The 23,923-nt window shown below is 46.1% G+C and overlaps 2 protein-coding genes across 3 annotated transcripts in view; one reads left to right on the top strand and one right to left on the bottom strand.

Moving 5' to 3' along the window:
• Positions 1-17,315, top strand: part of FGD1 (FYVE, RhoGEF and PH domain containing 1) — a 42,677-nt gene extending 25,362 nt beyond the window's left edge. Inside the window, exons 9-18 of the mRNA XM_004389127.1 lie at positions 5,904-5,962; positions 6,068-6,214; positions 6,583-6,675; positions 6,842-6,921; positions 13,763-13,793; positions 14,295-14,396; positions 14,754-14,879; positions 15,056-15,217; positions 16,295-16,438; positions 17,010-17,315. Coding sequence (XP_004389184.1) covers positions 5,904-5,962; positions 6,068-6,214; positions 6,583-6,675; positions 6,842-6,921; positions 13,763-13,793; positions 14,295-14,396; positions 14,754-14,879; positions 15,056-15,217; positions 16,295-16,438; positions 17,010-17,315 — 1,250 coding nt within the window. The remainder of the gene's footprint in view (positions 1-5,903; positions 5,963-6,067; positions 6,215-6,582; positions 6,676-6,841; positions 6,922-13,762; positions 13,794-14,294; positions 14,397-14,753; positions 14,880-15,055; positions 15,218-16,294; positions 16,439-17,009) is intronic.
• Positions 17,316-17,983: 668 nt separating this feature from the next.
• On the bottom strand, positions 17,984-23,682 carry TSR2 (TSR2 ribosome maturation factor). 2 transcript variants are annotated; one of them, XM_004389126.2, is made up of 5 exons: positions 23,596-23,682; positions 23,363-23,453; positions 19,867-19,958; positions 19,147-19,323; positions 17,984-18,910 (listed from the first exon to the last, which is right to left on the bottom strand). In XM_004389126.2, exons 1-5 carry the CDS (start codon positions 23,674-23,676, stop codon positions 18,776-18,778), a joined length of 576 nt encoding a protein of 191 aa, XP_004389183.1. In that variant the 5' UTR covers positions 23,677-23,682; the 3' UTR covers positions 17,984-18,775. The 2 variants fall into 2 exon arrangements, with proteins under 2 accessions (XP_004389183.1, XP_023598843.1); XM_023743075.1 differs by lacking the exon at positions 23,596-23,682 and having other exon boundaries at positions 19,867-20,116; positions 23,363-23,404.
• Positions 23,683-23,923: the final 241 nt, after the last annotated feature.

Genomic DNA, 23,923 nt, shown 5'->3' with positions numbered 1-23,923 from the left:
CGGTCATTGGTGGTAGCTGGGCACCATCTAGTTCTTCTGGTCTCAGGCTGATGAAGTCTCTGGTTTATGTGGCCCTTTCTATCTCTTGGGCTAATACTTTCCTTGTGTCTTTGGTGTTCTTCATTCTTCTTTACTCCAGGTGGTTGGGACCAATTGATGCATCTTAGATGGCCACTTGCAAACTTTTAAGACCCCAGACGGAACTCAACAAAGTAGGACATGGAAAAGTTTTGATCTGGAGTACAGGGGGAGCAGGAATGGGAGCCGAGAGACCAGTTAGAAGGCTTTTGCAATAATCCAAGTAAAAGAAGTTGGCTTGGACAAGGGTAGCAGCAGTGCAAGTGGTGAGAAATGGTGAGATTCAGGATATATTATATTTGGAAGCAGCATTGGAAGGAGTAGGGTGGAGTGGGTGTGGGGCTTGTGAGAAAGAGTCAAGAATGACTCCTAGATTTTTGGCTGGTGGTGATGGTTACTGATATGAGCACAGGAGTTTGATTTTGGACATGTTCAAAGTGAGCGGCCAGTTAGGCAGTTAGACAAGTCTGGAATTCCAGGGAGAGAGATTGGGTCATCATTGTCGCATAGACAGTATTCAAAGCCATGGGACTGGCCAAGACCAAGTCTATGAGTGTAAATGGAGAAAAGAGGACCTAGGACAAAGCCCAGGGAGGTGGAATCAGCAGAGACTTAAAAGGAACAGCCCTAAAGGTAGAAGGCAAACCAGGAAAGTGGGGGGGGGGTGGTCCTAGAAGCACAAGAAGGGGGAGCGGACAGTTGTGTCCACTGCTGTTAAGATTTCCCAAACCAAGTCCCCTCCCCACAAGATGGGGCACTTTGCTACCAAGCCTGGGCTCCTAGAAAGAGTTATACCCCTAGAAAGTTTGATAGCTGAGCTCTAGAAACTGACATCTGTAGGCTAAGTACTCCATTCCTCCCCCCAGGACTGAGAAACCCCACTGAGGTGGCAGGATGAGCTACATAACCTAAACCTCTAGAAAGAGCCTTCGATTGATTCCATGGGATGAGCCTCATGGACTGACATCTCCATCCTCAGCCCTCAGACTGAACCCAATCTGAGATCCCCATTGTGGATCCTCATACTGGTTTCCCCAAACTAAGATCCCCAGACTAGGCTTCCAGAATTCTATCCTCACCCTTCAGCCTTGAGAGTGGGTTCCCAGCCAGAGCCCTCAGCCTGAGGTCCCAGAATGAGATTCCCCGAAAAGAGCTTCCCAGTCTGTTATCCTCAGTCACTGTTCTATAGATGGATGTTGCCAAACTGTGCACCCTAGATTAAGTGCCCCATTTACTACCTATAAAAATGGCATGGGGGCAGTATCTGACCTCCTCCAACCCACAAGGGGGAAGGAGAACCAAGATCAACAGTGCAAGGCTGACTCCCATGAGGTGGAGGCCAGACAAGCCTCCTCTCTCTGCTATCTCTACCAATTCTGACACCAACTATCCCTCCCACAGCACTCTCTATTGGGTTCGATAATTCATTGCAATGGCCACACAGAACTAGTAGACCATACTCACAATTACAGGTGTATAGGGGAAGTAACAGTTACAGTTCAGGCTCAAGAACACTCAGGATACAGTTCTTCCATTGGGATAGGCTCTCCTCAGCTCTGTTCGTGGGCACACCTCTCCCTGGCCCTCAGTCTCTGCCCACAGGCACTCAGCTTTCCCTCTCCATGGGCCGGGAAGCCCAACGCACCATCTCCTGCTGCCAGGTCTCTCCTGCTGGGTCTCTCCTTCCTTGGTGGAGGTGGACTCCTCTTCTCTGCTCTGGAATTGGCTCTCTTTTAAGGCAAAACTGACCAATCCCCTAAGTAGGCTACAATTACCCTATCACACAATCACCCGGGTGGGAGTTACAAGACCATGGCTAGGAAGGCCACACACACAAGTAATTAATTGCACCACACAACCTCTCAAAATGAGACTTCCAGCTTGACCCCAAATGACTGACTCTTCAGGTCCATGCCACAGACTGAGACACCACTGAATCCTCAGACTGGATTCCCAGAGTTCTCTAGTGTAAGCCCCAGAGGAAACCCTGAGATTGAGCTGCCCAGATTGAGCTCCAAGAGTGAGCTCCAAACTGAGATTCCAGACTGTGTTCTCCCTAACCCAAGTCCTCCAGACTGAAGACCCTTATTTTCTGTCCCCCAGATTGAGAGTCCCTCACAGAGACCCCAGACTAATGCCCTAGATTGTCCAGCAAATTAAGGCTCCAAGTCTGATCTGTCCAGTTTAAACTCCCAGACTGACTTCGCCCAGACTGAACCTCCCAGATTTATATTCATGGATTGAGATTCCCAGGCTGCATCCAGCAGACAGGTCTCTAGACTAGGTCCCACACTGAGACTTGAGAAGGGCACCTCGCCACCTCATTGAGTCTCTTCATTTTATACCCTTCAGACTAGGATCCCCAGAAGGAGCCTCCCATTTCATCTTTCTACTCAAAGCCCCACAGAATCACATGTCTGTATTGAGCTCCCAGGACTGACTCCCTAGAATGACATTCCAAACTGAAATTCCCCAAATGAGCTCCCTGGAGTGGACCCCCAAAGGAGATGCCACTGTAAGCTTCCCAGAGTCCCTTTTATCAACTGTGTGTCCTTGGGCAAACTACTCAGCTTCTTAGCCTGAGTTTTCCAATGTGAAGAATGGGGATAATAATGATACCTACTTATAGGGTTGTTGTGAGGATAAGTGAGATAATCCAGATAAAGCTTTTAGCATAGTACCTGGTACATGGTAAAGACTCAATAAATACTAGCCATTTTTATTATTATTGAATGCCCTGACTGACCCCCTCCATACTGAATCCTCTTAAAATCCGCCCTCAGATTGAACTCACCAAACTTAACCCATTGCTGTTGAGTCAATTCTGACTCACAGTGACCCTATAGGACAGAGTAGAACTGCCCTATAGGATTTCCTAGGCTGTAATCTTTACGGAAGCAGACTGCCACATCTTTCTGCCACAGAGTGGCTGGTGGTTTCAAACCTCCGACCTCTCAGTAGCAGCGCAGTAGCCAAGCTCTTTAACCACTGTGCCACCAGGGCTCCTTCACCAAACTTAGGTCCCTGTTTTGTACCAATCTCAACCCCCATCTGAGCCCCCAGAATGAACCTCAGAGCCTGAGCCTGGCTGACTGAGCCCCCTAATAGAACCTCCTAGACAGAGCTCCCTATACTGAGCCCAAAGATGAAACCCTCAGAAAGAGCTTGCCAGTGGCTTTCGGAGCTGCTCAGAATGAGAATCTCTCAATGAGAGCCAGCCCAAGATGTGCCCATTAAGCTCCCCAGCCCAAGATCCCAAGCTGAGTTCCCTATTTTTTACCCCTCAGACTAAAATCCCCAGGCTGAGCTCCAGAAAGTACCTCCAGGTCTGAGCCCCACTGCATCATATCTCCAGTTCCCTAGACTGACTGCCCTGCTTTCTACCTGCCAGATTGAACTCTGAAGCCTAGACCCTAGACTGAGCTTCCCAAACCAGGCTAGCTGGAACCTGGCCTGAGCCACCTGTGCTGAGCCCAAGACTGAACTCCAAACCAAGATCCCAGACTGCTAAGCCCAGACCAGGTCCCACTAAAGCTCCCAGACCAAGCCCCACACCAAGTTTCCAAACTGTACTCCCTAGCCTGAACCCCCAAATGAAATCCTGGAGTGAGATCCCCATACTTAATCCCCAGACAGAGCTTGCACACACTAGACCCTGGAAATGCCAGTTGGTACCCCACATGAGACCTCTCCAGACAGAGCTCCCCACAGCAAGGCCTCCAGTCCGAGTCCAGCAGCCTACACAGGCCTGAGCTTGTATGCCCACAGCTCGCCAGAGTCCTCTTCCTGTCCCCTTCCCTAGAGGCACCTCCTCCAGCATGCCCCCACCCTGGAGTGGATAAATGCAGAATGTATAGGATAAAGGGCATCTGGGAGATCAGCGCCAGCTCTGATGCCAACTCTGCCACCTCCCAGATAGACAACCTAGGGCCAGCCACCTCCCGTTTCTGAGTCTCCTCATTGATAAAATGGGACAATCGCACCTACCTTACAGGGTTGTGAGGATTAAAGGAGCTAATTTATGCAAAACATTTGTTGGGGAGCTCTGGAGAGGGTGATGGGATCTTGGCCCTGTCCTAGGGAGCTTCTAGTCTACTAAGGGATACAGATATAGATATATAAAGGTTCGATGAGCACACAGTGTGACTACTGGGATCACCACCACCAGTTGCTATAAGTCAGTTCCAACTCATGGCTACCCCATGTGTGCAGAGTAGAATTGCTCCATAGGGTTTTCAAGGCTGTGACCTTTCAGAAGTGGATCACCAGGCCTTTCTTCCGAGGCACGTCTGGGTGGATTCAAACCACCAACCTTTCAGTTAGTAGTCAAATGTTTAACCATCTGCACCACCAAGGGACTGACTAGTAGGACAGAAGGAAGCAAAGGAGAATGTGGGAACCAAGATAAGGTCCAAATCCAGCCCAGAAACTCAGGGCAGACTTACTAGAAGATGTGAGGTGAATCCAGAAGACTGAGTAGAAGTTTACCACATGAAGTAAGATGGGACACGTTTAGGGACGTGAAAGAGGAGGACTCTGGAGAGGTCAGCAGAAGCCAGATTACCAGAGGCTTTGAATACCAGGCTAAGGGGCTGGGTCTTTACGCTACAGACACAGGGGAACCACTGACAGAGCAGAGGAGTGACAGTAAACTGTGTGTGAAACAGCTCCCTCTGGCAGCTAGGGTGGAAGAGGTGTTAGAGTTTGGAGCCTGGCGCCTGAAAGGCATGTTGAGGCTTAAGCTGGGACAGGGGTCACAGACCTTCTTGAGCATCAAGACTTGGTCATGGAGAGACAGCCTCCTAGGAAAACAAGACTTGGTTGGCAAACCATATGGACCCTCTTCAGAAGCACCTGTATAATATCCATATTTGCTGAATGGGAAAATCTAACACCACAGAGACAGAGTAGGGCGCAGTATAGAGCTGCAGCTGGGCCTTAAGCATGGGCAGGATTTGTTAGTATGTGGGGATGTAAAGGGAGTTACTTAAATTTTTTCTGATGATACCTGTCACTATAGGAAATATGGGGCCCTGGTGGCACAGTGGTTAAGAACTCGGCTGGTAACCAAAAAGGTTGGCAATTTGAATCTACCAGCTGCTACTTGGAAACCCTATGGGGCAGTTATACTCTGTTCTATAGGGTCACCATGAGTCGGAATCAACTCGATGGCAATGGGTATAGGAAATATGGAAATACAGAAAAGAGTAAAGAAATAGGGAAAAAAAATCACTTGTGATCTGAGCCCCCAGAGAACAAGCACAATGAATATTTTGGCATATATTCTTCCTGGTGTTTTTTATACGTGTGTATTTGCAAAATTGAGATCATACTGTACATATAAGTTTGTATCCTTTTTTTTTCCTTAAAATATCCTGAGTATTTCCAAGATTATTAAAAACCTGACATAAGCATCATTTGTCAAGGTTAATCCTATATTTTGTTATATGAAGGTACCATAATTTATTTAACTGAACCCCTACATTTTTGTTTCCAGTTTGTCACTGTTATAAACACCACTGCGATGAATGTGTATTTGTACATAGAATATGTATTTTTTTAGCATAGATTCCTATAATCAGGATTACTGAGACAATTGTTCCTTGTTAAATTTTTTTTTTTTTGCGTTCATGTACTATGATTCTGCTATTGTGGCATTGAGGCAGTTTCTGATTATAAATGATGTTATGAACATCTTTGAGGCTGGCACTTTCTAGGATGAAGAGGATGTGGTCAGGCTGAGGAGATATTTAGGGAAGAAGGAACTCCCTAAGAGCTGCCTCTCTGTTAGTCCCGCATCTGACCTCACCTCTCTATGCCCACAGAGTCTCTGGAGCTGATAGCCACAGCAGCAGAGCACTCCAATGCTGCCATCCGAAAAATGGTGAGTGGCTCTTCTAGCCTTATGTCTCTATCCTGGGGGAGCTTGTGGGCATCTGAGGAGAGGCTGACACCCAAGCCCTGCCTTTTGCACACTATCTTCTGCCAGGAGCGAATGCACAAGCTGTTGAAGGTATATGAGCTGCTAGGGGGTGAGGAGGACATTGTCAGCCCCACAAAAGAGCTCATAAAAGAAGGTCACATCCTTAAGCTGTCAGCGAAGAATGGGACCACTCAAGACCGATACCTCATACTAGTAAGTGCCAGGCATGGGGCTGTTGGTGGGCCATGCCCCAACACATACCATCTGGTATTCACTCATGACCATACCTCATGTTAACCATTCTTTCCTCTATTAACTCATTGTATTTCCACTACATATACTAGAAATTTTTTTTCTCTAAGACTTAAAGAGAAGTGACTTGCTCAAGGTCATACAGCTAGGAAGTGACTCCCATGTCTAGGCTCTTGCCTTGTGACCCCTGTGCCCAACTGGGCTGTATTTTTTCCATCTGTCACCTTGAGTCCCCAATGATAAAGTTCAGGAGTCCCATAAGCGTAGGGAGCTGGGCCACTCCCCCACTAGGTCCTCTGCATATATATCCCAAACCTTTTCCTTCCTAGTTCAACGACCGCCTTCTTTACTGCGTGCCCAGGCTGCGGCTCCTTGGCCAGAAGTTCAGTGTGCGGGCACGCATTGATGTAGATGGCATGGAGGTGAGTACCAGGCGGTGGGAAATGGGGACCTGGAATGGGGCCTTGGTGTTGGAAGGAACAAAGACATTCAGGCTTTGACCCTAAGTCTGTGTGTGTATGTGTGTAGAGGGCTAGGGCCCTGTGGAACTCAGTAGGCCTCACCCAACCCCTTTCTCCCTCCATCTAGCTAAAGGAAAGCTCCAACCTCAATCTGCCTCGGACCTTCCTAGTTTCAGGAAAGCAGCGTTCCCTGGAGCTCCAGGCCAGGTACTTGCCCTTACCTATGCCTTCCCTCCAGCTCCCTCTTCCCTTCAGAGATGCTGAGGCATTCCAGGCCTAATTCTAAGCCTACCTTCCTGGGGAAGAGATTGTTCCAGTGAAAGGGTAGGTTCCATTCCTTAAAGATGCAGTCTTGTTCTTCACGGGTAGGGATGATCCCTGAGGGCTAGAGGCTGCTTGGACTGAGGGTAAGTACTTCATGATGTGGGGAAAGGCAGCATTCCAGCCAAGACAGCCTTTTGGGGAATGAACATGCTCTCCCTGATTAAAGCATGAATTCCTTCTGGTGGGTTTCATTAGAGGAGAAGGAAGTGGGGGGGAATACTATTCTTAATCTGAATAACAAAATCACAAATAGTTTATTCTAGATTCGGAGATTTAAGAGAAATAACAACCAAATGCAATGCTTAGTTAGTCCTTGATAGGAGCCTAGTTAGAGAAAAAAAACAGCCCTAAAATACATTTGTGGGACAATAGGGAAAATTTGAATGTGAACTGAACAATAGATGATACTGGGGAATTATTGCTAATTTTCTCAGGTGTGGTTAATGGTATAATGGTTACATAAAATGATCTTGTTTTTATATGCTGACGATTTAGTGGTGAAGTGTCACAATGTCTAGTTTACTTTAAAATGGTTGTTACCCAAAAAATATCTATGTATGGATGAGGTAAAAATGGCAAAATGTTAAAAATTATTGCATCTTTGTAGTGGATATATATAGGTGTTTATTGTACTCGTGCTATCCTGTCAACTCTTCTGTATACTTAAAAATTTTCATAATAAAAAAATTTAAAAATATAACATGGGTTGAATGCCCAGCCACTTAACAAAGGGAGTTTCATATCCATCCTCTACTTGGATGATTTTAATAATAGCTCACATTTAATGAACACTTACTCTTGTGCCAGGCATTGTTTTAAATTAAATTCATACTTGAATCCTTACAACAACCCTTGAAGTAGCTAATGTTACCATTAACTCCACTTTACAGATGAGAAAACTGAGACATAGAAAAGTTATGCATCTTGCCCAAGTTTCCCCAGCTAGAAAGGAGCAGAACTGGGATTACAGCTCATGCTGTCTGGCCCTGGAGTCAGTTTTGCTCCTAACCACTACATATGCTGCTTTCTGAAGGCTGAGGTGATAGGGTATGAGGTCAGGGTCAGGGCCAGAGAATAGATGCACATTTGTAAATGATCTGCTTTTGATGGGCTGCTAGGAAGTGAGAAATGAAAGACAGAACTCTCCTCATTGGGACTGTGCAGAGGCGGGAAAGAGAAATAAATATGGGCTATGGGGTGTCCTCCTGGAGGAAGCAAGCCAGGAGTTGGGCCTTGAATCTCTGGGAGACTGAGAGTATCGTGGAGACCTGAAGCAGGGAAAGGGAGAACAAAGCGGGCAACAGGCACTTTCTGGGGAGGGCAAGTGTAGGGCCCAGTCTCAGCCTCAGCGGAGCTTGACTGACAAGCCACTTGATGGGGACCTGTCCTCTGAAGACAGGGAGGTGGCTGCTGAGGGAAACTGGGCCCAGACAGAGCCACCAAGCAGTGTAGGGTTTCCTCTTAGTGGAAGAGGGAAGGCATATAGAGGGTGTGCTTTGCAGTCACTTTACTGCTCCTCTTTTTCTTTTCTTTTTAATAATATTTTATTGTGTTTTCGGCGAAGGGTTACACAGCGGTTTAAGTTCCCATTCAATAATTTCTACACAAGTTGTTCAGTGACATTGGTTACATTCTTCACAATGTGTGAACATTATCATTTCTGTTCTGGTTGTTCCATTTCCATTAATCAAGTTTTCCTGCCCCCTTACATTCTCCTCTTTGTTTTAAAGTAATTGTTGACCATTTGGTCTCATATAGGTGATTTTAAAAGAGAGAACAGTACTTACGGGTGATAGTCATTATTTTTTGAGCCAATCTTATTTAGCTACAAGGTGACCTTAGAGGTTAGTTTTAGTTCAAGGTTTGAAGAGTATCTCAGGGCAATAGTCTCGAGGAGTCCTCCAGTCTCAACCAGTTCAGTAGGTCTGTTTCTTTTTTTTGGAATTTGAGGTTCTGGTCTACATTTTTCTCCCATCCTATCAGGGTCCATCTGTTGTGGTTCTGATTAGAACAGTCAGTAGTAGCCGGGCATGTAGTTCTTCTGGTCTCAGGGTAGATGAGGCTGTGGTTCATGTAGACTATTCGTCCTGTAGACTTGTTTCTTCTTGAGTCTTTGGTTTCCTTCTTTCTCTTTTGCTCCGGACGAGTAGAGAGCAATAGTTGTATCTTAGATGGCCGCTCGCAAGCTTTTAAGACCCCAGATACTACTCACCAAACTAGGATGCAGAACATAACTTTATGAACTATATTATGCCAGTTGACCAACATGTCCCATGAGACTATGGTCCTAATCCTTTAAACCCAGAAATCCAATCCTGCAAGGTTTGGTTATGTCTAAGAAGTATTCATAACTATGCCCCCATGTGCTTTATTATGTATATGAATATATATGCATAGAGTCACACTGATGCAGATACAGACACATACACCTATATAGATATACACGCACACACACACATATAGGAACCCTGGTGGTGCACTGGTTAAAGTGCTCTGCTGCTTTAACTGAAAGGTTGGCAGTTCAAACCCACCAGCTGCTCTGCGGGAGAAAGATGTGGCAGTCTGCTTACGTATAGATTTACAGCCTTGGAAACCCTATGGGGCAGTTCTATTCTGTCCTATAGGGTCACTGAGTTGGAATCGACTCAATGGCAGTGGGTTATACACATATATACCTACATACATACATATATAACCAAAAAAACCCAAACCCGTTGCTGTCAAATCGATTCCGACTCATAGTGACCCTATAGGACAGAGTAGAACTGCCCCATAGGGTTTCCAAGGAGCAGCTGGTGGATTCGAACTGCTGACCTTTTGGTTAGCAGCCATAGCTCTTAATCACTGCGCCACCAGAGCTCCACATACATATACACCCGCACATATATATTTTTTTATTGTTTTTTGCTGTCGTTTCCAAATTATATATGCCATAGCAATTACCAATAGGTCCTTTTTTCTTGTGTACTTTTTAGTGGCATTGTTTACCTTTGTCAAGCTGTGTACACTTCATCCTCATTTGATGTTACCTTTCTCATCACCAAAAATAACAAGTATCTACTATCCAGAGAGTGAATCTCTTTCTTGCCCACCCCCCACCCTTCTTTCCCTGGTAACTACTAATGAACATTAGTTTCCATATATTTACTTGTTCATGTCATTTCATAAAAGTGAGAACATACAATATTTGTTTTTTGGTGACTGACTTATTTTGCTCAACATAATGTCCTCCAGGTTCATCCATGTTCCAGCATGTTTTGGGAACTCATTTTTATCGCTGATTAGTAGTCCATCATATGTATGTACCACATTTTACTAATCTATTCATCTGTTGATGGGCACTTAGGTTGTTTTCATCTTTTTGCTATTGTGAATAGTGCTGCAATGAACATAAGTGTGCATATGTCTGTTTGTGTCACTTCTATTAGATCCCTAAGGTGGAATTGCTGGGTGATATGGCAGCTCTACCTCTAGTTTTTTGAGGAACCACCAGACTGTTTTTCACAACGGCGGTACCATTTTGCATTCCCACCAGCAATGGATGAGGGTTCCAGTCTCTTCACATCCCCTCCAATATGTGTTATTTTCTGTTTTTTTTAAAACCTTAGCCATCCTAGTGGAAGTGAAATGGTATGTCATTGTGGTTTTAATTTGCATTTCTCTGATGGCTAATGATGTTGAGCATCTTTTCATGTGTCTGTTGGCCATCTGAATATCCTCTTTGCTCAAGTGTCTGTTCATGTCCTCTGCCTAGTTTTTGATTGGGTTGTTTGTCTTTTTGTTGTTAAGTTGTAGTTTTCTATATACTTTAGATAATAGACCCTTTATCAGTTATATCTTTCCCAAATATTTTTTCCCAGTCAATAGGTTGTCTCTTTACTCTTTTGATAAAATCTTTTGATGAACATAAGTATTTAACTTTTATGAGGTCCCCAGTTATCTATTTTGTTTTCTGTTGCCGTGCATTTGTTGATGTGTTTGAGAATTTATCATTGAAAAAAATTAGGTCCCAAAGCTTTGCTCCTGTACTTTTTTCCCAAGAACTTTATGGTTTTAGATTTAACATTCAGGCCCTTGATCCATTTTGAATTAGCTTTTGTATATGGTGTGAGGTATGGATCTTGTTTCATTTTTCTGCATGTGGAAATGCAGTTTGCCAGCACCATTTGTTGAAGAGACTGTTCCTTTCCCATTAGATGGATTTAGCACCCTTGTCAAAAATCTATTGACCATAGATATTTGGATTTCTTTCTGGATTTTCAATTCTATTCCATTGGTGTATGTGTCTGTCATTAAACCAGTACCAGGCTGTTTTGATTACTGTAGCTGTGTAATATGTTTCGAAGTCAGGAAGTGTGAGGTACTTCATTCTTCTTCAAAATTGCTTTGGCTATTTGGGGTTTCTTGTCTTTCCATATAAAACTGAAGATTAGTTTTTCCATTTCTGTAAAGAATGCTGTTGAAATTTTGATCGAGATTGCACTGTATCTGTAGCTTGCTTTGGGTAGTATTGATATCCTGACTATATTAAGTCTATGCTCCCCCTTTTTTTAATGAAAAATTTCAAAAATCCACAAAAGTACAAAGAACAGTACAACAAGCACTCATATGCTTACCACTTAGACAACTGGTTCTCAAACTTGGCCACACATTGGAATCAGCTGGGGAATTTAAAAATTGTAACTGATGCCTGGGACGCACCCCTAGAGATTCTGACTTAATTGGTCTGTGGTGTAGCCTGAACTTGGAATTTTTAAAAGCTCCCCAGGTGATTTTAATGTGTGTACCAGGGTTCATAACCAAACATAAGAGTCAACAACTATTAACATTTTGTCATATATTCTTTAATACATATCTTTTGCTGAACCACCCCTATATACTTCAGCATGTATTGCCAAAAGACTATCGTGGCTTTTAAAAATTAAAAGCAACACTTATTCATTGCAAAGGAATTAGAAAATATAAATAAATAAAAAACAAATACAGTAAGACTAACGTAAAACCCCCTCAGAACTCTTACCATTCAAGAGATAACCAGCGTTGATTTGTTGGCAAAACCCTTTCAGGCCTTTTCTCTATGCATAGATATATAAACACACACAAAATACACAAATTTTTTTTTTTACATTTTATCATGAAAATTTTCAAACATACAGAAAAGTTTAAAGAATTGTACAACGAACACCCATAAACCCACTTAGATTCTATAAGTGTTAACATTGTGCTGTATTTTACTGCATAGCTATCCTTTTATCCTTCTGATTTTTTAAAATGCATTTCAAAGTAAGTTGCAGACATCACTACACATCCTCCCTAAAAACTTTAGCATGCATATCATTAAGTAGAGTTCAATATTTGTTTAAGGTCTCTCCCTTTTTTGAGGTAAAATTTTCATACAGTGAAATGCACAGGTCTCAACTGTACCATGGATGAGTTTTAACAAATTTAAACACCCATGTCACATATGTGACGGAGCCCTGGTGGCACAGTGGTTAAAAGCTCGGCTGTTAACTAAAAGGTCGGCAGTTTGAATCCACCAGCTGTTCCTTGGAAACCCTTTGGGGCAGTTCTACTCTGTCCTATAGGTCGCTATGAGTCGAAATAAACTCGACGGCAATGGGGTTTTTTTTGTCATATACGTATTTTTTAAACAAAAATGGGATGATACTATATATATTTTATGCATGTTTTCACTTATTATAAACAGCTTTCTACATCATTTAATATTCTCCTGTAGTAATGATGTACCTTTTTTTTTTTTTTACCTAATTCCCTGTTGTTGGACACTTAGGCTGCTTCCAATTTTTTATTATAATAAACAGCATTGGAATGGACATTCTTGTAGCTAAATATTGACTCATATCCTTAATTTTGTATGAAGTGGTTCTAAGGATGTGGTCAGACTTTCATTGTAGAAAAATATTTTTGATGTCTGGAGTACAGATCTAGAAGGAGATCAGAAGAGGCAAGATGGTAGGCAGCAAAGAGGCTGGGGTCCTATTCCTAGTGAGCAGCAGACGCCCTGGAGACTGCAGGGCAGACAGGAGAGTCAGGGAAGCAAGGCAAAGGGAAGGGGAACTCACATTGATTGAGCATCTAGTGTATCAGACATGGTGCTGGGCACTTTATATATGTCACTTCAGCTACTGCTCAGAACAACTCAGACAGACAGTGATAATCATCATCTCCATTTCACAATTGAAAAAAAACAAAAACAAAAAACTGCCCTCCTTTCTCAAACTTGACATTCCAGCAACAGGGAATTATGTATGGTTCTTGTATGTTCCATACTTTTTCTCACACATACCTGACCCTTACTCCTCTACGTAAGGCCTGGCACCTGCTTGAGGAAACTGTCCTTAAAAGCCCCCACTCCAGTTCCAGGTTGGGACAGGTCCCCTCCTCTGGGGACCAGCCTCTGTCACATCAGTGATCCCCATGTATTATCCCTGTCTATCTCCCCCAGTACACCATGAGCTCCTTGAGGGCAAGGTCCTCTCTGAGGCCCAAGCTCCTAGCACAGGGTCTGGAAGGTATTAGTAAGTGTTGAATGAATAAACTTAAACAGGTTAAGTGACTTGCCCAAGGTCACACAGGTAATAAGGAGCAGAAGATCAATCTGAGGTCTGTCCTACTCCAAAACACCCACCCTTTACCACTCCAATTGCTTTTTGTTGGCCTGTCTAACCCAACATCTCTCTTTCCCCTCAACCCCCACCCCAAGGACTGAGGAAGAGAAGAAAGACTGGGTCCAGGTAACATCCAAGAAGGCTTTGTGGTAGGGGACTGGAAGAATATGAACAGGTCTACTTGGGGTTGGTGGGCTCTCCCCCAAAACTCACATCTTACTAGAACAGGCCTGGACACCTACCTTCAAACAAACTTTACCATCCCCATTTTATAGATAAGCAAACTGAGGTCCAGAGGTTAAGCAGAAACTCACAAATTTTTTTTAGAAAGCTGGTTCCTGACGGTTTAATCCCATTGAGTGAAGCCCTGTGAAACCTTAAGTCCAGTGACCAGGAAGGCCTTCTCAGGTTTTTCAGCCATCACTCTCCCTCCCCCATTTCACAAATGTAAAAACTGAGACCTAGATTTAGGAAGGGACTTGCTCAAGGTCATATGCCAAGCAGAGGCAGAGCTGGGTCTAGAACCCAACTTTTCTAGTCCAGGCCAAGGCATAGGAGGGTGAGGTGAGGGTGGAAATGGGGTGGGTTGTGGAATGATCTGACCTCTCATTTCTTCCACCTCTCCAGGCCATCAACTCTACCCTCCTGAAGCATGAACAGACTCTAGAGACCTTCAAACTATTGAACTCGACAAACAGGGAAGATGAAGACACCCCTCCCAATTCTCCAGTAAGAGTCTCTACCCCCTTCTCCTGCACTGGCGTCCCTTTTCAGGCCTCTTAAGTCCCCACTTTACCCTGAAATGCTCCTCTGCCCTTCCCAGAGAGTAAAGACCAGAGAGGCAATGAATGCATGACTTTAGAAGCGCAGTCTTCTGTTAGTAGGGCCACAGAGAAATCACTGGAGAAACCAAGGCCCAGAGAGTAGAAGTGACTTTTCAGTAGCACAATGAGGTAGGGGCAGGTCTCCTGAATATGTCCCCTGCACCTCATAATGATCCATGCCTTGGGGCAGGGGCAAGGGCTGGCTGGCTGGACGGGGCTGGGGTGTAGTCATCTCTGACCTGGGACCTGGCCCTTCCCCAAGAACGTGGATCTTGGAAAGCGAGCACCTACGCCCATCCGGGAAAAGGAAGTCACCATGTGCATGCGCTGCCAGGAGCCCTTCAATTCCATCACCAAACGCAGACACCACTGCAAGGCCTGTGGGCATGTGAGTGTTGGGAGGCAAGGGCAGAGTTGGGGAGGGGACAGGCTGGCAGTCCAAAGGCCCACTTGTCAGTGGGTACCCTCCAAGTGGGGGTAGGCTGCCAGTCCACTGTGGGAGATGATACACTGAAGGGGAAGGCCCACTGGAATCAGGCTGCTCTTGCCCACCTGCCACCCCAGGTGGTTTGTGGGAAGTGCTCTGAGTTCCGGGCCCGCCTCATCTATGACAACAACCGCTCCAACCGCGTGTGCACCGACTGCTATGTGGCCTTGCATGGGATGCCCGGGAGCAACCCAGCCTGCAGCCAGCATACACCTCAGCGTCGGAGGTCCATCCTGGAGGTAAGAGCCAGGCCCCTAACTAACCCCTCCACCCAACCACATGGGCCCCAGCCACCCACCCAATATGACTGAGGAAGTCTGGGCATCCCAGAACACTTAGGGTACCTGCCATGTACGTCCACTGAACAAGCGACCCAGGGATGGAATGAGTGAAATGAGTGCAAGAGTGAATGACAGTAATTTTTATTTAAGTATATTATATATTTAATCTTCACAATAACTAATCTACCTATGCTATTACTATTCCTGTTTTACACATAACAAAACTGAGGCCCAGGAAGGTTACTTGTCCAAGTTATACAGCCAGTGAGTGGTAGAGATGGAATTTTTTTTAATTAACAAGTTATCTTTTATTATTAGAAAGTAGGATATTAGGATATGTACACTTAAAAAAATTAGACAGTAGAAACAAAAATAATAAAAACATATTTTCACCCAGATTACCAGTTATACTTATTCTTCCTATCTTTCTATTTGTTTGTACATATACACACAAGTACATGGTTTTTTCTAACCAAATAAATTATTTTATTTAACACTCAAAGAGTGTTTACTTTGTGCCAGGCACTATTCTAAGTGCTTTACATATAGTAATTCATTTCATCCTCATCACACCCTCCTTCCAAGTCAATACATTTTCATCTAGAGCTGGGATTCTAAGCCAGACTGCCTTAACCACCCCCCCACCCTCATAACCACAATGCTATACTGCCTTGCATGTAGGGAAGGATGTGTGATGAAAGATGACAAAAAAGGTGAGGTATAAAGGCATGAATGACCCAAGAAATAAGTGGACTGACTGAAGAAAGAATGCCTGGTTAAGCATTTAGATGAGATCTCTACACCCCTTCCACCAGCACAGCAGCCAGGGCTGCAGTCAGGCAGACAAGCCTGGTTTTGAATCCTGACTCTACCTGACTTACTGGGTGACACTGGGCAAATCACTCCTGCCACTTGAGCTTCAGTGTTCTCATCTAAGATGTGGGAATAGCAATCCCTACAGAGGGGGTGCTGAAGCCAAGAGGAACCAGGCTAGGACTCCATCAACACTGATGTCCTCCATGTCTCTGGCCACAGAAACAGGCCTCAGTGGCTGCGGAGAACAGCATTATTTGCAGCTTCCTGCACTACATGGAGAAGGGCGGGAAAGGCTGGCACAAGGCATGGTTCGTGGTTCCTGAGAATGAACCCTTGGTGCTGTACATCTATGGAGCCCCTCAGGTGTGCATTCTACTCCTTCAGGTCCTTTCAGCCACCTGGCAAAGCCAGGCTGTCTCCCTTCCCCTGCAGTCCTTCACCTCTCCTTGGCCTTGGGGATTAGGGTGAGCCTAACCCTACATAAAGGGAATTCAGAACCTCCACCCTTATAAGACAAAGACTAGCTAGGGATAAGGAGTGATCGTGGGCCAGGGTACTTAGGGAAAACTGGGGTGAGCTGGGAGGGCTGGCTTCCTAGAGGAAACAGGAGTGGAGAAACGGTGCTGCTAGGTCCAATTTGGAGTGGGGAAGAACATGCAGATGGGGCAATAGCCTACACAAAGGCCTGAAAACGTTATCTGGTATATGCTAAAGAGACTAGCCCAGCTAGTTTTTGGGGTGGGAGGAAATGGGTTATTTGAACCAGCCTGCATTCTAGATCCACTTCACACATTTTCCTGTTGATAACAGTGGAGCCACGGCAGGTTCTTGATCAGGGGAAGGAAAAGAGGGGAGCAAATGCTAAACCAGTTAGGAGCTATAGCAGAGGGGAAGACCCAGCCCCAAGGTGACCCCAGCTGTCCCTGCTCCCCAGGATGTGAAAGCCCAGCGCAGCCTGCCCCTCATTGGCTTTGAGGTGGGGCCTCCTGAAGCAGGGGAGCGGCCTGACAGACGGCATGTCTTCAAGATCACTCAGAGCCACCTGAGCTGGTACTTCAGCCCTGAGACAGAGGAGCTACAGCAGCGCTGGATGGCTGTGCTTGGCCGGGCAGGCCGCGGGGACACGTTCTGCCCAGGGCCTACACTGTCTGAGGACAGGGAAATGGAGGAGGCACCGGTGGCAGCTTCAGGAGCCACTGCTGAACCCCCTGAAGCTCCCCAGACCCGAGATAAGACCTAGAGGGTTTGGGGGTTACTGGGAGCCCCCTGTCCCACACTCTAGTTGCCCATATCCAATTAGGGGCTTCAGCCCCCTCCCTCCCAGCTCAGTCAATACTTGAACTCCCATCATGGGCACTTTCAATCCCGAATGCTGGGTCTTGGATTTTTTAATTCATCTTTTCACAAAACTTGGACTTAAAAAAAAACACATGCACACAAAAACCCAAAAAAACTACTCCTATAGTGATGTTCCTTTTTTTTAATCCTCCCCTACCAGAGAGGGTGGGAACTGTTGCTAGGTCAGCCTGAATTAGGCCATTATGTGTCCCCGCCCCCCCACAACATCCTACAGATCCTGCTTCCACCAGCTCCCCGCAAAGCACCAGAGGCAGGAGACATGGATTCAAGTGCCAGCTCTGCCACTGACCCGTGGCCAGTGTCTTCACATGTACGATTCAATGTGGGGTGGTGACTGGACCCCTCCCATGCCTCTCCCATGGCTTACAGCTTCTACCCAGCCCCAAGGCTACCCAGTATTTTATCGTCCAGACCCATGGCAGGGCCACTGGGCAGGACAGGGGAATGGAGGGTGGGGTGGGGAGGACAATGGATACTCTGTTTTGTTTTTAAAGAAAAATACAGTTTATTTCAGGCTTACAGAAACTTTCAGAGCACTTCTATGTTCCTTTTGTCCATCTATTTGTTCGTCCAAAGCCTGGCTGCTGTGGTGGGCCCAGAAACTGCTCCCTTGCTGAGCTCTGAAGCTCAGCCTCCAGAAGGCTGATTCCAAGGCTACTCACAGGTCAAATCATAAATTAAACAATAAGGTATTTATTGAGTTCTTAAGCCTCATCCTAAACTTAAATGGGATGGGATGAAGAGTGGGGGGAGGGGTTGGAGGAGATAGAAAACAAAGCCCAGCTCTCCACCTCACCAAGGTCTTAGAATTCCTGAGGGAATCCAGGGCTGGAGGCTGGGCTGCAGAAACGGAGTGTTCCTGGGAGGTTCCAAGTTCCGGGCTGGGCATACCACAACTATTCTCTCTTCCATTTGCATGTTCATCTCACCATTCCTGACTCAGCCAGTCCCCTAGCACTGAGTATTGGTTCTCCTGCTGGTCCTCTCCCTTCACAAATCCACCTGCCCAGTCAACCAGTGTCTAGCTGCTCCTCCACCCACACTCAAATTCACTCATCTCTCTTCCACACTGACTGCACCCAACAGGCACTATGCTGAGAAACCTGACCTCGTCACTTAGGTAGCAACTTAATGTCCAGGGGAGTACAGTGGATCAGGTCCCACCACCCCCACAACCAAGAACCCTAGGGCACTTCTTCCTGTGGAGGGAACCGGGCAGGGGAGTGGGGGGGAGGGTAGCATGAGGCAACCAGTCAAGAAGTCCACAACCCTCCAAAAAGCCCCTTAAAACAAGTTTTGAAACAACTAGCAAACAAGGACCGAAACCATTTCCAGCCCCACTCATTTCTTTCTCCGGACAATGGTCCAGCCATCCTCCACTATATCCTCTTCTTCAATAGTCTGGGAGTCTGGGCCAGAGGGTTCAGGCTCGGGGCAGACCCCATCTGTAGCTGCCCCATCATTCGTAGCTGTGACCTGGAGGAGAAATACAAGACAGAGCTAAATATGACACCTCCCAGCCCATGGCCATTGGAGACCCAGGCTCTGCTGCCAGCTTTGCTAGGTTTGACTGTATGACCATAGGAAAGTACCCTACCTTCTCTGGATAATACCACCACCACCATCAACCCCCTCATCACTTCCCTGTGAAACCAGCTGATCTCCCAGAAAATTGAAAACACTTGCATTCTGCCCAAGGGACACCCCGTCACCTCCATCTCCTCCGTGCTGTCTGCATCCTCCTCCTCATCATCAGTTTCTCTGGCTGTCATAAGTGCAGTGGCTGTGACCCTGCACTTTCTTTGGGTGATGTGGGAGGCCATCTCCCTCAGAGCAGCCCCATCACCCCTCCGGAAGTGGTGGAACATGGTCTGTAGCTGCTGGCTCACCTACCAAGAAAACACTCAACCAGCTTGGATTTTCCAGAGAATCTACTATACAACCAGCTCATGTTTACAGCAAGAGGAGGCAGGGTGTCAGGATTTTCCAGAAGAGAACAGGGCTCTTTCATCCTCAAGGAGTTCATCAATGAAGCAACCACATATGAAGGGCTAAGGTGAAGGCCCACTAGAACTGGGCTTTTTGAAAGACAGAAAATATAAAAAGGAAGGTAATCCCTGAGGGGGAGTGGAGGAGGGATGGGAAACAGAACGGGGGTGGAAATATACCTGGCCTGACCTGCCCTTGGGATGGGGGAGAGGAAAAGGTCTAGCTGGGAATGATTATTGAGAGAAATAAGGGAGAAGAGGCAGGGTTTGGAAAGGCCTGGGAAGATCTCTTTTTCCTGTAGGCAACAGGGAGTCATAGAAGGTTCTTGTGCAGGACTCAAAAATAAGAATGGTTACAGCCAGGAGTCTTGGCCCAAGACAGACAGTTAGGGACAGAAAAGGCTGCAGGCAAGGAGATGGCAGTTGTGTCCACAATAAGCTCACCTGGGGCAGACTCCCATCCTCCACAACTGTATCAAACTCGTTGGTCATGAGCTCCCCGAGGAAGTCCTCCACCTCATCTAGCTCCAGGTCAGCTGAGTAGGAAAGGATAGGGCCCTTTGGTCAAAGACCAGCCAACCTTACCACCCTGTCCACTACTTCTCAATACTTACTTGGTGGCTCCACATCTGGTTGGTAGGTAAAGGCCCAAATAGTGAGCCTTTTATTCACTGAGGTGCTCTGCATTCTAGATCTTAACATGATTTTAAAAAAAAAAAAAAAAAAAAACAACTAAATATTAATTCTTAATTTCCTATATCTTGCATCTTACGAAGCCCTCTGTTACCACAGCTCCCAGCCTCCAGCCCCATGTTCATCCTCATTCACTGAGCCTATTTTATCCGGTATCCCTCCTATGTGACCATGAGAAGTTACTCCTTTCTGAGCCTCAGTTTTATCATCTGTAAAATGGGGCTAATAGTGGCCTCCTTGAAGGTCTGTTAGGAGGTATCATCCAAAACAATGCCTGGCACAGGATCCATAATCCATGTTAATTTCCATCACTCAAGGACTGAAGTTTTTGAAGAGTAGAGACCCTTCACAACGTGGCGCCACTGATACAGGAGGCCACCGACCAGTGGGGTAGGTAAGAAGAAATGGGTGTAAGTACTTGCAATGATGATTAAATTGTCATAGCCTTGACATCAAAATCCTACTGTGTGACCTTGGCCAAGTCCTCCTCTGTGGGCTTCAGTTTTGTTACAGGTCCAAACCCCCTGCTTTTTCTGAATCAGAGAAGAACTCAAGAAAGTCTTCCTCAAAGCTCCTCATCCTCTCTTCACTCTACATGCTCTCCCTGGGGGAGTTTATTCACCCCCTTGCCGTTCCCTACCATCCTATCCTGTTGTACGTTGCCATCATGTCAATTCCAACTCATGGCAACCTCGTGTGTGCAGAGTAGAGCAGCTCCATAGGGTTTTCAAGGTTCTTAGAAGCAGATGGCCAGGCCTGTCTTCTGAGGCACCTCTGGGTGGGTTCAAACTGCCAACCTTTTGGCTAGTAGTCAAGTGTTTGTAACTGTCTGCACTACCCAAGGACTCTACCACTCTATCCAAATATCCCCCCAATATATTTCCAACTCAGACTACCTTCTCTGCCTAGATGTTTCACAGGTACCTTAGACTCTCCATATCCAAAGCCAGACCCATCACTTATTCTCCAAAACCTGTTTCTCATCCTCCAGAGTTCCTCTATCCCATGTTGTTGTTAGTTGCCATCAAGTCGATTCTGACTCATGGTGATCCCATGAGTTACAGAGTAGAACTGCTCCACAGGGTGGTTTTTTTTTTTTGGCTGTAATTTTAATGGAAGCAGATTGCCAGGCCGTTTCTTCCATGGTACCGCTGGACAGGTTCTAACCATTAACCTTTAAGTTAGCAGTTGAGCATAAACCGTTTGAGCCACCTAGGGACCTTTCTCTACTCCATGAAAGGCACCTAATCCCCCCAGTGAGTCAAACCAGAAACCTGCCTTCTTTTCCCTCCCCCTCCTCAGCCAAGCAATCTCCAAGACCCTAATGCATTCCTTCTTTTCCATGACCATTGCCACTGCCCTAGTTTAAACCCATTGCCGTTGAGTTGATTCCAACTCATAGTGACCCTGTAGGACAGGGTAGTTTTAGGCCTCATCATATTCTAAACAGAAACAGCCTTCTCGTCAGTCTTTTCCCCTCTAGTCCATGCTCCATACTGATTATTTTGTGATCTTTCTAGCCAGCAAATCCTACCCTATTACTCACCTTAGAACCTGCCCATGAATTTTTAACCCCTACTTCAGTGTTTCATAGTCTGCCTTTGAGAAATATCTGTTGTGCTGGGGGTTGCTATGAGTCAGAATCAACTCGACAGCAATAGGTTTGGTTTGGGTTTTGGTCCAGCCAAGTGCTTAACCACTGCACCACCAGGGTTCCTTTTGGTCTATAAAAAGCTAACAGGAAACACAGGTAAACAAGTGTCTTTTTAATGGCTATTGGCTGCTAACTGAAAGGTCGGCAGTTCGAACTCACCAGCTGCTCTTCAGGAGAAAGATGTCTACTTCCATAAAGATTACAGCCTTAGAAACCCTATTGGGCACTTCTACTCTGCCCTATAGAGTTGCTACGAGTCGGAATCAACTCGATGGCAACGAGCTTGGTTTTGTTTTTTGGTATTCTCATTCAAGGAGTCCCTGGCTCATGCAATTGGTTAAGCGCTTCATCTACTAACCAAAAGGTTGCCAGTTTGAACTCACCCAGAGGCGCCTTGTAAGATAGGCCTGGCGATCTGCTTCCAAAAGGTCACAGCCTTGAAAATCCTATGCAGTGCAGTTCTACTCTGCACACATGGGCCGCCATGGGTCAGAATCCACTCACCGGCAACTGGTTATCCTTATCCAAGGAATCCCTGAGTGGTGCAAACAGTTAATGTGCTCTGCTGCTAACCAAAAAGTTGCAGGTTTGAGTCCACCAGAGGTGCCTTGGAAGAGTCTTGGAGATCTACTCATGAAAAATCAGCCATTAAAAACCCTATGGAGCACCGTTGGGGTCTCCATGAGTCACGATTAACTTGATGGCAATTGGTTATCCTTATCCAAGCCTTTAATATGCTAATGAATGTTGATACTCTTAAGTGGGAGCAAAAGAAATGAGCTTTTCTTATGTAATTTAACTAGAGAAGCTTTTTCTTCACTGAACATCTAACAGGACTAATTTTCCACAGCATGCATTTTAGCAAACACTGGCCTAAAAGAAAAAATTAAAGGGATGCAAGGCCTTCTATGTTTTAGTCTTTTTCGGGGTGGCGCAGTGGCTGAGCACCAGCCACTAACCAGAAGGCTGGCTGTTCAAATCCACCAGCAGAGAAAGATTTACAGCTTTGGAAACCCTATGGGGCAGTTCTACTCTGTCCTGTAGGATCACTATGAGTCAGAATTGACTCCACTGCAACGAGTTTGGCTTTTCGGTTTTTTCCCTAACCCCTAGCTTCATTCTCTACCGCTCACCACCCCCACACCCTTACTCCAATACTGAGGTCCCTACCACTTTCCAAATATCACACACCAACCTCTTCATACCACAGAACTTATGCGAGTGTCGCTCTCTGCCTCCCCCACCTAGTTAACGCCTTCTCATCAAGCCCAATCACCGACTCCCCTGAAAAGCGTCCTCCCTAGTTTCACATTACCCCCGGCACCCTGAGCTTCTCTTTATCAGAACACCTATCACTCTGTGTTGTCTGGCTCCTTTACTAGGTGGTAAACTTTCTTGAGAGAAACGACTTTGCCTAATGTCACCTCCAAGGCTAGAGAATGAAAAATTTTGTAAAACTCATACTATGCAACAGGTCCTGTGCTGGGCCCCTTAAGACAAGCCTGAGGTGTGGATCTTCCCTGTCCCATAGAGCTGGGTTCCTCTTCTCCACGCCACCACAAAGACGAATTGGAGCGCCTCACATTCACTCACCGTTGCGGATGAAATACTCCTCCACTGCACCCCCCAGCCACTCGGCCTTCTCTTGGCTGTGCACGCCCCCGAAGCCATTCTCCACAGCGATCTGCAAACACAGGCCCAAGTCCACCATGTCAGCGTGGGAGCCGGCCTGCGGTGAGGTGGGGATTCGCTGCTTATGCTGCCCAGTCAAGCCTCGCTCGGACAACTCCTGTTCTTCTCCAGCTCCTGGCCTCGGCCCCACTCACCTGTAAAGCCGGCCAGGCCTCCAACGCTGCGCGGACGCCAGCTCCAAAGAGCGCCAACGAATCCTCACCAACGCCCGCCATCACACCGTCGCGAATCACGTGACGCGCAAGCCGCCCAATCCCTCCGCAGCATGGTCCAGCAAACCGAGCCAGAGGCCGATCTGAGAATAGGTGCACTTTTCGCTGACCTGGCAGCAAGGCTAGAGCAATAGAAAAGTCTATCGGAGCGATCGATGGCAACACCACAAGCCAAAACAAACAAACAAAAACCAAACTCCCTGCCCTCGGTGGAACTGCAACTCATAATGACCCTATAGGACAGTGTAGA

This window comes from Trichechus manatus, unplaced genomic scaffold, assembly GCF_000243295.1.
Source record: "Trichechus manatus latirostris isolate Lorelei unplaced genomic scaffold, TriManLat1.0 scaffold00233, whole genome shotgun sequence".
NCBI classification, from domain to species: Eukaryota; Metazoa; Chordata; class Mammalia; order Sirenia; family Trichechidae; genus Trichechus; species Trichechus manatus.
This window is presented reverse-complemented; position numbering and strand designations above follow the sequence as displayed.